General features: G+C 39.4%; 1 protein-coding gene across 1 annotated transcript; it reads left to right on the forward strand.

Moving 5' to 3' along the window:
- The first annotated feature begins 3,119 nt into the window (after window positions 1-3,119).
- alpi.1 (alkaline phosphatase, intestinal, tandem duplicate 1) lies at window positions 3,120-13,569 on the forward strand. The gene is made up of 11 exons (XM_071485939.1): window positions 3,120-3,335; window positions 4,042-4,167; window positions 5,993-6,108; window positions 6,729-6,903; window positions 7,522-7,694; window positions 8,792-8,926; window positions 9,017-9,092; window positions 9,758-9,892; window positions 10,227-10,418; window positions 10,724-10,840; window positions 12,058-13,569. The coding sequence occupies exons 1-11, from the start codon at window positions 3,242-3,244 to the stop codon at window positions 12,330-12,332; spliced, it is 1,614 nt and encodes a 537-aa protein (XP_071342040.1). The 5' UTR covers window positions 3,120-3,241; the 3' UTR covers window positions 12,333-13,569.
- Window positions 13,570-13,722: the final 153 nt, after the last annotated feature.

A 13,722-nucleotide genomic window follows, 5' to 3' on the forward strand; every position in this document is an offset into this window, starting at 1 on the left:
CCAATTAAAAGCATTTCTTTATGACATGATGTCAAATGCAATATATTCTTCAATGCTCACAGTAAAACTGGAGCTTTGAGCCTGGATATGAGTTTACTGCAATTTACTTTTTTCCATGTCATAACTTGTAGGTCTGACGTCAGATCTAACAAACCATCCACAATTATTACACAGAGCGTTAGACAGGCTCTCTTATACACACATAAACCTTTCTCTTCAGTCTCTCTCATGCGCACATGTTCTCTGCTTTTTGCTAAACCAGTCTCTTTAATTTACTCTACGACTGCACGTGCACACACGCACAGACACCCATACACATGCTATAGCCTAATTAGGATAAACTCCATATTTCCTTTATGAGTCCAATTAAAAACTAAGAAGGGCCATTTCTCAAAGCTGTCAGACTGTTTGATGTTGAGGTGGCAATCTCTTGCAGAAGCTGCTGTGAGTAGCTGCCTTGAGTTGGGATGTGGGTCTCTGTATTTCACTTCTAATTGTCCCCCAATTGAGTTGCGTGCCAGCAGTAAAACCTTTTATGACTGTCCCTCCATCTATTCAGAGATGGGATCTCAGCACTTCACATAAAAATGAGTTACATCATTTATGGTGCCTCCTTAAATTGAACTAGATATAGTCTTCATCTGTCTTGTGGATGTCACTCTAAGAATGTGTTAGAGGGAATGGGGCTCATATTTGTGCTGAAGCCAAAATAGATCACAGGCATCATTGCAGACTATAGTTTAATTGTTCCACCAGAGCAGTCTCTCTTTTTCTTTCCCTAGTGGATGTCTAATTCTCTCCTTTCCTTAACATACCATATCAACCATCAACTACTTTCACAATCAGTATCCTTGGCTCAATCTCTCTCTCCTCTTTCTCATATCTGAAAAAAATCCTTTTAAAAGCCATCTTTTAAAAGTCAAGGAAAAGGATTTGGCTCTTTCTTTGAAAATGTGGCTGTGTGGTCTGGCACCACCCACATGTATATCCTCACTTTGACAACCTGAACCTAAACATTTCCCTCCATGACTTGTAATCTAAACCCAAAATCTGGCTAACCACTGTAATTTACAGCATCTATAGGTTAAAGGATCCCAACATGTTAAGAGCAGAGTGGAGGGAAACAGAGGGGAAAATAACATTTGCAATTTACTTGCAGTGGAGTCTGATTCAGGGTCCAGATGGTGGAATGAGGAGGTGCTTATGTGTGTATAGAGGAATGTGTGTAACTGTAAAAGCAGTGTACTGTTTATTTCCAAATTCTTTAAAAAGATCTGTTTTAGGTTCTTTATAAATCAACCATATACTGTAGGGCAGCTCCTGCAAGGAACCTAGCCATAAAAAGTCATGAATCTAGACATATACTTCCCTTAACGTTGATGTTCTTCCATTTTTGTCATAGACAATGGACAGTGGATAGCTAATAGGAAGTGAGGGAGAAAGAGAGAGAAATGGAGGATTATATGCTTCAAAAATCCCCAGATTCCCCAGAATCTCAATCAGGGGCCAAAATATGTTTTTTTTTCTTACCAGCATGTATCTCATTACAGCTCCTGCATGCTTGTACTCATGACTGTTTTTCTTGGTGGAGTAAATAGATGTGTTTTTGCTGTCAATAGGAATGTTAGATAACTACCCCATGGAGATAGGTGAACAAGTGATTATATTTTTTTAATACGTACTAGATCACGTTATATTTATTATGTATAACTTCTGAATATAGTCTGGATCAGAGGAATGGCTTTAATTTTAGACAGTGAATGTTAAATTACTGAGCTGTATATAAAGTATACATTTGGACTAGATTTGTTGTGTGACTGTTGTGCTTAGCTTTGTTTTTGTTTAGTCCTTTAAATTCCCAAGAGTTCACTGCCTTCCCATGAGCATTCCAGCTTGCCATATAATCAGCCCACAAAAGCGCCTAAGCACCTTTCATTGGATGGATGATCCTTGCTGAGACCTAAAACAGCCACCAGGTGTTTACACTTGTCATGCAGGAAACTAATTTGACTTTCCCAACATAAGCAGGACTTTCTCTCAGGGGCAAGCCCATAACAAATGGACAGACAGACAAGCCTCCACAAGTTTTTCTTGCTCTAGCACATTGCTGCCGGTAATTCCAGTTCATGTGGTGTGGGCCACATCATGTGAAGCCTCCTTACCCAGATTGCTGCTATGATTTTATTGCAGTCTTGATTAGGCACATGTGACTAACTGCAAACCCCTGTTGGCAGCGGGTGAGTGGTTGGCAGAAAGCTGAGGTCTTCCAGAGCTCTGAATTGTAACGAGATTCAGCCTCGCGGGTTCACAAAGCGAGAGAGCCGTTCGCTGGGAATTTGATTCTTCTGGTCGTGTGGAGCAAAGTTGGCTCAACTCACCTCATTTCACACATTAACTGTTGTGTTTGCGTAGAAGAGAGACATTTTCATTCTGCAGGCGGTCTCCACTACCTCACAAAAGAAAAATGCTAAACCCACTTTATTTCCCATGGAAAAACAGCCAAGTTGACTTGGTGAGAGAGGAAAAATATTGGGGTCTTTTAAATGCAAACAATTCTGAGGGGGGAAAATGGAAATATGACCATTTCCTCACATGAGGAGCAGAGTACATCAAGACGCAATCATGATATTCTCAAGAATAGGTTGGACCTTGTTTCCTTTCTTCCCTTGGACTGTTTTTCCAGCGGATGGGGGGAAAGAAATGGAAAGAGACATGGTTATGATTTGTGTGGTGATGGATGCCAACACAAATTGGGCAGCAATTTTTTTCTCTCCCCGTTAAACGGGCTGCTACATAAAAAGACCTATTATACATTTACCACATCAAAGGAACATGTAAATGTCTATCATGCATACTTCATGGAAAAGAGGTAGAACTAAGTTAAAGCAACCTTTTAAAACAATCCAAAGGGGGTGGTGCATTTTCAGAAATCAAAATGAGGAGAGGGTCTGTGATGCTACAGCTACTCTTGTGTGGTCCTTCCTTCCCTGTCTCTTTTTCTCTCTCTCCCCTGGCTCTTCCTCCCTCTCTCACATTCTCTCTTCCGTCTCTTGTGGCTCTAAGCCTATGAGCTGTCGTGGGCCCTTCCTTACTACACACCCAGCGGGGCTTTAAAAAGGAAGGGCCAGAGGTCTTAGCAGCCACACACACTCTGCCTGTGCTTCTGCCTGTCGGTCTCGGCGTGCTGCTCTGAAAGCCGGCTGTGTCAACCTCTCCAGCCTCCAGGTTGCTTGGATTAAAGATGCAGACGCCACAGCACAGGGCCCCCAATCTCCTGCCCATCCTTCTGTGCCCCATCCTGCTGGCTGTGGGTCGGGCTGCTGTGGAGAGCCAAGGTAAGGACATGACAGAGTTATTATTGCTGCCTGCGGTTGGGATATTAGTAGCACTTTGTGGGCAAACAAGGGACTTAGGTAACCTCAACCTGGGAAAGGATGAGTGTGTGAGGACAGACTGTGCTTGAGAACGTCATCTGCAGTGGTCCATGACCATGTACTCAGGTGTGTAGGTGTGATGGAGAGAATGTGTTGGTATAGATGCACAAAAGCGTATGTGAGTATATTTTTGTCAGTGTCTACCTGTTTATGTAAAATGTGGGGTGGACTGTTTGCCTTTCCGTTGTTTTAGTGTGTGGCTGGAGGAATGTTCCTCTTTGACTTCCTTCGCTGTGAGCCTCTCAGTGGACATGAACAGACAGAAACCAAAGTTTCTTCTTGGCTGTTTTTGTCATTTTGACACCTCTGGAGGAACCCTTTTTCTAGTCTACCCGAAGGCAAAGAATAATTCAAAGTGACAGAGAAAGGCAGAGAGAGATGCATGAGCATGCAGACACCCACTGACACACTTGAATTCACTTGAAGCTTCTGTGCACCGGAGCTTCACCAATCCACACAATGCAAACGCCACACTCATACTAAGCAGTGGATATCACACTCACATGCCTTGTTCTCTACCTGTGAAACCTCTTAAATCCACTCAGATCCATCCACACTCCCTACACACTCATCTAATTCTCTACCTTTGTGTGTTTCCATGGAGCAGCACTGTATGAACTTGAGAAGGAGCCAGCTTATTGGGATGCTCAGGCGAGGGCAACACTGGATGCTGCACTGAAACTCCACCCTCGGAATCACCAGGCCAAGAACATCATCCTCTTCCTCGGTGACGGTAGGTCATGCTATCATTATGGAATCTATCACAGCAAACATTCAATACTGACTCGGTTGTAGGTGAAGTCTACAGAATGACAAATACAGCTCAATATGCAGCAGAGCTCAACTGTGTTTGGTTACAGTGTGTTTGCTGTGCTCAGAATGGATGGAGAGAAAGTGGCTTGGACAGACTGTGCATAAGAAGTATCTGGATTTGTAAAGACTATTGAGCCAGTGGTTGTCATAAATCTTTGGACAGCTGTGGTTATATGTTCCAATGCAAGTTTACATAGATTTAACAAGCAAAGAGTTGTGTGAGCAATGACTGTCTGTGGTTACTTTTAACCATAAAAATTATTTTACATAATGTTACATAAAAACTTAAAGCTGAACTAATCAATATTTTTATGGTAACAATGGATCAACTGAAAAAAATGTATGACGAACCCACAGATCATTACTACCTGACTTGACAGTTGTGCTTAGTTCTAGAGAACATTTCAGCATCTTTCAGGTCATTGTTGCGGTTTAATTTTATCTATATGGGTCACTGAGTGCTTTCATCAATGCCATTTCTACCACAGTAGGCAGCTGTTTGCAGCAAACTTTGATAAACCCACTGAACAGTAAGATATTGGGCTTAAATGCACTAGGTGGCTGGGAACCCAATTCCAAATTAATGTTTATATCTTAAGGCACTGATAAACAACTTATTTTGTTGTGTAGAGATGAGGACTTGATTAACTTTGCATGATATTTTTAGGAGCTCAGAAAGTGTGGTGACAATTAAGGTGGTAATATTAATTAGTGCAGGGTGTGGCTATAACTCAGAATATGCTGACATGCCACATTTCTCATACTTTCATAGTGTAGTTTGAGATTCACTGAAGGGACAACTATTGTCAGTTGGGAAATGTTTCCATTTGGATTTGACTGGAAAATATTTCATATCAGTTGTCACACATGTGTTATATTTACAGCTAGTGAGGCATGAAAGTAATTTTTGTGAGGCAGAGATTTAAGAGTGTTCGTTACTGTTAACTACTAGAATATCTGCTTTAAATCAATCCTACTTAGTCACATTCCAGGGTGGTCGGGGCTGAATTTTCTTAGTGCATCTCTTCTGTAATGCCCTGCCCAGAGCCTGTTCTCGGTTTTATGACTAGATCTTTAAGGGAGAGTGAAGTGCATTACAGTGACTTGGAGTTCTTCAAGTAGGGCTTTTAAAGTCAAGGGTGGGATCCAATAGTGGAACACAGAAAGAAAATTGTTTTTTGAAAAAGTGATCAAAAGGCACTGTATCTTTTTATGTAACATATGCTGAACAGTGACATAGCAGTATGTTTATGTATGTTGATGTGAAAATGTTCTACAAACAATGGTCTGAATAGTTGCCTGCAAGAGTCACTGTTGGCCTGTGTTGCTTGAAAAATGTGGTTCTCCTAGAAAACCACAGTCTTCACTTCCCCGGCCATTTGTGGATTCAGTTGACGTTAATGACCTTGCCATGCTTTGACTTTGTTTGCTGAAAGAATTACTGAATTTATGTTTTTCCTCAGTATGGCAGTTACAGTCTGAGCTTTTCAAGCAAACACATTAATATTTCTGTTCTGGATTCTCATATTCACAAACTGCACAGTTCATTCAGCCATTGCTCTGTTGGGTTAGAACAGTACAACTTTCAAAAACATGATGGGAATGCATACACATACATGGATTCTTAAACCATTATATCTTTAATACATCATTCAATATGTCAGGAGACTGACATATGAATGAAACTCAATAAAATTTTGCCAGAACATATCAGTGACTTTCACCCGTAAATCGTTTTCGTTCAGGGATGGGTGTGTCCACAGTGTCGGCAGCTCGTATCCTGCGAGGTCAGATGGAGGGTGCATCAGGGGAGGAGACGCTGCTGGCCATGGACACCTTTCCATATGTGGCCCTGTCTAAGGTGACAACACAACACTTTTCACATGCTTTGTTCTGTCAACATGTAACATCTTGCCTTATACCGTCCCGGTCTTTTAACATTAAAGAGCATCAAGGGATTTAGCTACATCAACACTTTAACTGAAATTGCTGACATTGTAGTAAAACTGTGAACACAGATTTAAAGTCTTATAAAAGCTGTATTCATCCTCCTGGCCAAGCATAATTCAGTTTCTTTGGTGTCTCTGTGTTCTAACCTATAATCAAACAAGATTTTACATTTGCTTATTCACAAAAAAAAAAAAAAAAGCACAGTAAAACATTTTCTGGTTGGGTTGATTAATGTTGTAGATCTTTCCCAGGAATGTCCTCTGCCTGTTGTATAGGACTAATTTTACATATATGAACGTAGCAACAGTCACCAACAGTCAATGATAGTCACCCTGTTTTGTTTTTGGCTTAAGTGTGCCACCTACAAAATCTCCCTATGTTCCCATTTTACACAGTTTGAGTGACAGTTCATCACTAGTCAGCACTTAGCAACAAACAAGGAAAGACATTTCATTTCCTAAGAGGGAACTACTTTAAATGTATGTTCATTTTGCTCCTGTCTTTAATTATGTTTGTCTTTCTACTCCACAGACCTATAGTGTGGACAAGCAGGTAGCAGACAGTGCTAGCACGGCCACAGCCTACCACTGTGGGGTGAAGGCCAATGCTAAGACAGTAGGGCTCAGCGCCAATGCAGTGGCCTACGAGTGTAACACCACCTTCGGTAACGAGGTCTACTCAGTATTGCGACGTGCAAAGGCACAAGGTAAAGACAGTAATTGGCTTGGCTAAGTCGTCGGTGTGCTGTGTAATAGAAAAGTGAGCAGGTCTGAATTACATTCTTATCTCAAGATATGCACTGACCAACCTACCTTAAAATACAACATGAGGAGTAAAACAATCATCTGATAAGCATGTTTGCTTCTGCAAAGTTTTTAAGAAGTACAGAAGTATTTGTTTAGTGTTTTTTATGAATCTGCAAAGTTTTGATATATTTTGATAGAGGCAGTACACTAGTTAAACCTCACAGATTGGAGCCCAAAAAGCAAAGTTTCCAGAGAGCAAATTAACTGGCATTTAAATTGAATTATTGACCACATTGAATCACAAACAAGAAATGCTTGTTGCAGCAATGAATATGTGAGAAATTTTGAGGTCTATGATGAACTCTTTTCTCCCTCTTCCACTGGGCTTCAGTACTTGGCCAGAAAAGACTCCAGGACTGTGGTGTCATTATGTCTTCACCCAGAGCAGTCTGTCTGTCTCCAGGAGATCTTTGAATACATTCTGGATGAGGGCCACTAAAATGAACAAACTCACAATGTGTTTATTTTATTATCGAAACTTTTATTTATGATTTAGGTGTGCCCCTGTATTGTTTCAGGTAAATCAGTTGGTATAGTGACAACCACCCGTGTCCAGCACGCCTCCCCAGCTGCTGCATATGCACACTCTGTCAGCCGAAGTTGGTACAGTGATGCAGATCTTCCTTCCAGTGCCCACAAACAGGGTTGTGTCGACATTGCCACACAAATGGTCACCAACGTTGACATTGATGTATGTAAGAACAATTCCATTTTTTATTCTTACCAAATGAGATATGTGATTCATGAATTAAAGGTCCATTTTAGAATGACTGTACTGTTACTTAGTATTGTGCTTATCTAATATTGTATTCCTTTTTTGATTATTTTGTTTTCAAAGTGATAATGCAATATAATTTTATCTTACTTTATATTCTCAGAAGTAAATGAAATAAATGACAGACATTATCAGAAATATGACTCATTTTATTTTCAAAGTGCAATGAGTCCACAAGGACTATGACCTGGTTAAATGATTAAAGACATTAAAGACCGATGGCTGCTGAATACAGGACTGCCAGAAAAGGTGCAAGGAAAAAAATAAAACGAGAACAGGATGTGACCTTAGAGTATAATGCATACAAGGTATGTCTTACATTCAGATTTAGCTTAGTTGATTTCAGATATATAATATAATATTGTTTTGTTTTGTCTTTTTTTAACAAACAAACAAAAAAAACCCCAAAAAGCAATTGACTAAAAACTTAGAAAAGTTAGAAGTTATAAAAAGTTTTATGTTATGCTGGTGGTTGTTCACGCATGATTTCTGGGAGTCTTCTCATAGCACATCAGTAGACTACTTAATGGGTTCACTTTAGGCCTGCACACTGCACTAAGAAAACAGACTGTACATGGTCTAGGTTTCAATGTGGTGAGCTAGGTGAGCTATTAAAATAGAGTATCTACAGTATAATATGTTTTAAAGCTACAACTACTACTAATACAATAAGTGTGTGTATTCAGAGGAACTTTGCACCGTGCATCTTTTATAACATAATTTGTGTCTTTCCACATTGTAACCCATTCGGCTGAAAACTTCCACTGCATGCTGCTCTGTGTTAATAGCTACACTTGTTATTGTGCCATGATGTTTTCATATTCTGTCAGACACAACAATTGGAGTATGCCATACTTGGGCATCATATCTAACATATACACGTATGATGGCAAATCAATATAATTAATTAGTACTTTAATCAACCTCTGTCCTGTTTTGTTAATGTATTAAAGTTTGTATAATGATTTGATAGATTTGTCTAATTAATCCAATGTGTCTGGTATTCATTTAAGGTGATTCTGGGGGGAGGGAGGATGTACATGACACCAAAAGGTACCCCGGACCCAGAGTACCCTACCTCCAACTCTCGCAAGGGCGACCGCAGAGACAAGAGGAACCTCATTGATGTGTGGCTGAAGGCTAAACCAGTAGGATCATTTAATATTTCTGCCAACTATTGCCACATCTTGTAAAAATGAGCACTCACAGTTTCATATATGCTGTGATTTGTGTTTCAGACCAAGAAGTCACACTATGTTTGGCACAGGAAGGAGTTTGATGAGATTAATGCTAAAACTACTGACAGGCTCATGGGTGAGTATACAGACCTGTTAACTCACAATCAGGTTAGTCGGTGTATAAAACGCAGCCTGACACCATACACAAGATATACAAGACTGATAGACAGTGTCAAACACACACACACACACACACACACACACACACACACACACGCACAGACAGATACATTTCTTATCTAAGTTACGAAACTTTATCAAGGGCTTTGAAACAAGGCAATTCCAGTAAGGCCAGCTTTTATCTTTACAACCATATCAAGTACTCATGATAGTGTTTTGTGAAGTCAGTTAGCTGTTACTATCACCCCATACAACAGGGATAAAATAATGATGTGTTCTGTTTTAGATCTTTCCTGCATCAAAAGTGTTCTTATATGTACAATAAGACACCACCAGAAGAGGAAATAGGCTTCTCCAAAAGACAGCAATTAAGTCCTGAAAGTATCATTGGCAAGAAAGTATTGAATCTTTATCAAAACCGATATTATGAAATTTTCTAAATCTAAATAAAAATAGGAAAGATATCTTTACATTGGAAGCCTAAGAGTTTACTCTAAATGAAAGCATTAACAGCTAGATAACTAGATAAGTGGATTGGCTTTGAATCTTGAATGAATTATCACTCATTCTGTATTGTACATGTGCCTCCACCTTCCTTCTTTTTTTTGTATGTGATCCCAGGTTTGTTTGAGCCAAAGGATATGAGATTTGAGGTTTTCCGGAACAGCTCACGAGACCCTTCCATTGTGGAGATGACAGAGAAGGCTATACAAATCCTCAGCAAGAATCCCAAAGGATACTTCCTGTTTGTGGAAGATGAGTATTATATCAACAGTCGTCTGACTGTGTCAGCATCATGACAAATTATGGTAAAGATGGTGGCATGATTTATATTTTGAGTGACTTTTGGCCCTTCAAATCAGTTTTATAGCAACAATTAAATAATGCATGGCAGTCAATGCAAAATCAGTATTAATTCCTTCATTTCTGAAAAATGTTGGATTAAAGACAGATTACCCGAAAGTATAACTATTTTTTAAGACTGAAAAGCATAATTAATACATGTTGACATTAAGCACAATCACATTTGACAGCTTACCAAATGAAAGAATTAATGAACTAATTCACTTGTTTTGTGGTGTTATAGTACGAGGGAGAATTGATCATGGTCATCATGATGGTATTGCCAAGCTGGCCCTGACAGAGGCTGTGATGTTTGACCAGGCCATTGAGCGTGCTGCACAGCTAACCAGAGAATCTGATACACTGACTGTGGTTACTGCTGACCACTCACACGTCTTTACCTTTGGGGGTAACACACCTCGGGGAAATCCCATCTTTGGTAAGCCTTAAATGTTGGCCAGGTTGAAAAATTTAGAGCAACACAGTGAATCTGTATTTGGATGCAAACCATACATGGAAAATAGTAGAACTTGCCTAGTTTTGACTGGTTTTTTATATCCATTCATATATAGAGGTGATTACATAATAGTCAATACTATGGATATGAAACTTGGATGTTTCTTCAAAATATTTATTGGTTCTATGAAATACATGTGAGTTTCTGTGCTCTTTTTGGCTGTATGTGAAAAAAATGCCCTGAGGATTGCATCGTAACTCACCCTTTCTGGCATTTATGCTGTTTAGGTCTGGCACCAAAGAAAGCTGATGACAAAATGCCTTTTACCAGCATCCTGTATGCCAACGGCCCTGGTTATGTCCACATAAATGGAACCAGAGGAAACATCACACTGGTGGATTACTGTGAGTACAAACTAATGCCTTTCAGATGCGGCACTCATCTGTGCCGATGTGTGTACAGACAGCGTGAACTGATGTGGTTAAGGCTGACTCATGTGTTTTTTTCTCTGGTAAGCAAAGATGAAATATGATGTTTATGGCACCGTGCTGTCTTCTCTTCTGTTCTGTGCACAGGCGCCATTGTGTACATGTAACTGTACTTTAAAAGGTTGTTTGTGTTTCTTTTTGGAACACTGGGCAGCAATGAGCTGGTTCCTCCCTCTCTTGTTCTGCACCACTCGCATTAGTCATTGCATGAGTGTGTATTCTTCAGGGAGGAAATATCTCTATCCAGAGATGAATTACCTTTTTAAACCCCCAATTTTGTCTTTTTCAATGGACAGGCCTCAATTTATGTTTTTGGAACCAGTAGTTGTGTCTCAACCCATCTGTCACCTTAAGTAAATATGTAATTACATGTGGGAGACTCATCTCTAAAACTTTACATCCATCTGGTGAATCACTGTAAAAGTCAGGATCTATGTTCTGATGATGACTTTTTATTTTTAGAGAAGTAGGGGTGTAATTAGTGAAAGAGAATAAGGGTTTCCAACAGATTTTTGCAACAATTCATCCACAATACCACAAAAGGACCCCTCATCTAGACCACACCAAGGGGGAAGGAAGGGAAAAGTTATGTATTCTTTTAGTACACTAACACAGTAAAGGCTGTAACTTTATCAAAAGGAGTAAAATTACCTTTTGGCTTTTAATGTTGTAATGTTGTAAATGAGTTTAATTAGGTGAATTACAAAAGATTTACAAAACACCATTTTATGGGAAAAGCAGCCACAAAAATATCACTGAGGTGAAATTTAGAATGTATTCTTAAAGCTATCTAAAGATGCTCTCTGAAGTGGGTGGTGTCTAAACTGACAAACAAAGGGAATCCAGTGCAATCTCTTGTAACAGCAATGCTAGACAGACCTATATGCCAAGGTCGTAAAGACAAGATATTCAATTGTTTAGAAAATGAATCATTTGTGAGGTCCAGTGATATTAATAATGTCTCAGTAAATAGTTTTCAGGGTTACAGTTACAGTGGAGAAGTTACTATGAATTGACATCTTCGTCAGTTTGTGGTGACTTTGTCTATTAAAGCATCTGTTTTGTATTTACAGTTGATGATCCAAGTAGAGAGCTGTTTGGTTACATGCTACACACTGCTTGTTTCTTTCCAGACGATGAGGAGTACATGCAGCAGGCTGCCGTCCCATTGGATGCTGAGACGCACGGCGGAGAGGATGTAACCATCTATGCCAAAGGCCCAATGGCTCACCTGTTTCATGGGGTGAAAGAGCAGAACTACGTGGCACACGTCATGGCCTATGCTGCCTGTTTGGAGCCCTACACGAACTGCCCTCCTCGCCCCCACAACCACACCTCAGCTGGGTGTGTGAACACACCCTCGAGCTTTCTGTTTGGGTCACTTGGCCTCCTCTGGTTGTTCAGATGACCCACAAGCAACCCCCCTCAAAAAAAAAAAAGAAAGAAAAAAAAAAGAATACACACAAAACACACACACACACAAATACATTGTATGCATGCAGCAATACAGACACTTCATGCACTAAATATTCACACAGACACACACATTTGCTGTATGCACACAGGCTGGCAAATAAGAATGCAGGGATAAATATATACAGTACTGTATGCAATAACTGAAAAATACTCATACTGATTACTCAGTGTACATCAGCACACACACACACTTAATCTATCGTGCATGCAAAATCCAGGCTTAAATATGCATGTAATCTCTCTTTTCAAGTGATAGTCATACTAACAAACAGGCAGACGTTGCAGAGATTAACATTAATGCACATGCAAGCAGTTCCTAAAGAAACACTCCATGCAATTGTTTCCATTCGGAGGCATCAGCATATACAGTATTTTACTATTTCCAACTTGTACTTGCAACATGACTACTAACTTGCACTAAGTGGCTCTTTCATTTCTTAGTTACATTTTTACTCTATTCACATCTTTCAAGTTAAATACAATCTCTGGCATGATCTGCTTGCTTACAGCTATAAAACACTTGCAAGGAGATGTAATTTATTATTGATATATTAATCTGAGGCTTCACCCAGAATGGCTTGAAACCAGCAAGTAGATTGAGGGCTCACTGTTCATCCTGTGCACACTAAAACAGGACATAAAGCTGTTGATGTCAATGGAATAAATGACTAAATGACAGTAACATAAACCGGAGCTACGAGCCATCACGCCATGCCATGCTGCCACACCAACAGACCTTACAAGAACTCATGAAGATACTGTACCTCTTTTAGGAGTGAAACACATGTAGCTTTTAAGGTTTTTTAAGTTTGTACCTTGACCTCATTTGGTTCCAAATAGTAAATCTGTTTTCTGTCAGATTGTCACTTGATACAATATATAATCTATTTGGATTGTACATGAATGTATTTTATAAGCAAATATTGTTGATGTATTTTTATATTGTGTTTTTGCAAATATTACTTAAATAAGGATAAAAAAAATACCTTTTTCTTGATCAGTCCATTGTCCAGTTCATTTAATAGCAATTCTCTTATTGTAGGTTGCACCTTATTTTGTGGTTCCTTCTGAAAATTCCCTAAAAAAGAACTGATATTTAAGTGTTACATCAGTCAACTGTAAATGTTACTGATTTTTAAATAAAGACACATTTAAGAAATAAAACAAAATGGGGCTCTGCACAGTTACTTTAAAGGAGATATTTGTAAGTTCTGCTATTGATAAATAGCCAACAATAGCACTAACAGCTGTTAACTTACCAGTCTAGAAGAAATGTTGCAAGTTCAGCATCACATTTCATTTCTTTATCCACCAAGACTTCT

Source organism: Trachinotus anak, unplaced genomic scaffold (assembly GCF_046630095.1).
Source record: "Trachinotus anak isolate AG129_WGS33_773 ecotype Australia unplaced genomic scaffold, CSIRO_AGI_Tana_v1 ptg000010l, whole genome shotgun sequence".
Classification (NCBI taxonomy): Eukaryota; Metazoa; Chordata; class Actinopteri; order Carangiformes; family Carangidae; genus Trachinotus; species Trachinotus anak.

Excerpts from the sequence above, each read along its gene's own strand:
- alpi.1 (XM_071485939.1), top strand. The coding sequence starts at position 3,242 with ATGCAGACGCCACAGCACAGGGCCCCCAATCTCCTGCCCATCCTTCTG. Across the intron at positions 3,336-4,041 it reads GGCTGCTGTGGAGAGCCAAG|CACTGTATGAACTTGAGAAG; the intron begins GTAAGGACATGA and ends TCCATGGAGCAG. Across the intron at positions 7,695-8,791 it reads TCACCAACGTTGACATTGAT|GTGATTCTGGGGGGAGGGAG; the intron begins GTATGTAAGAAC and ends TATTCATTTAAG.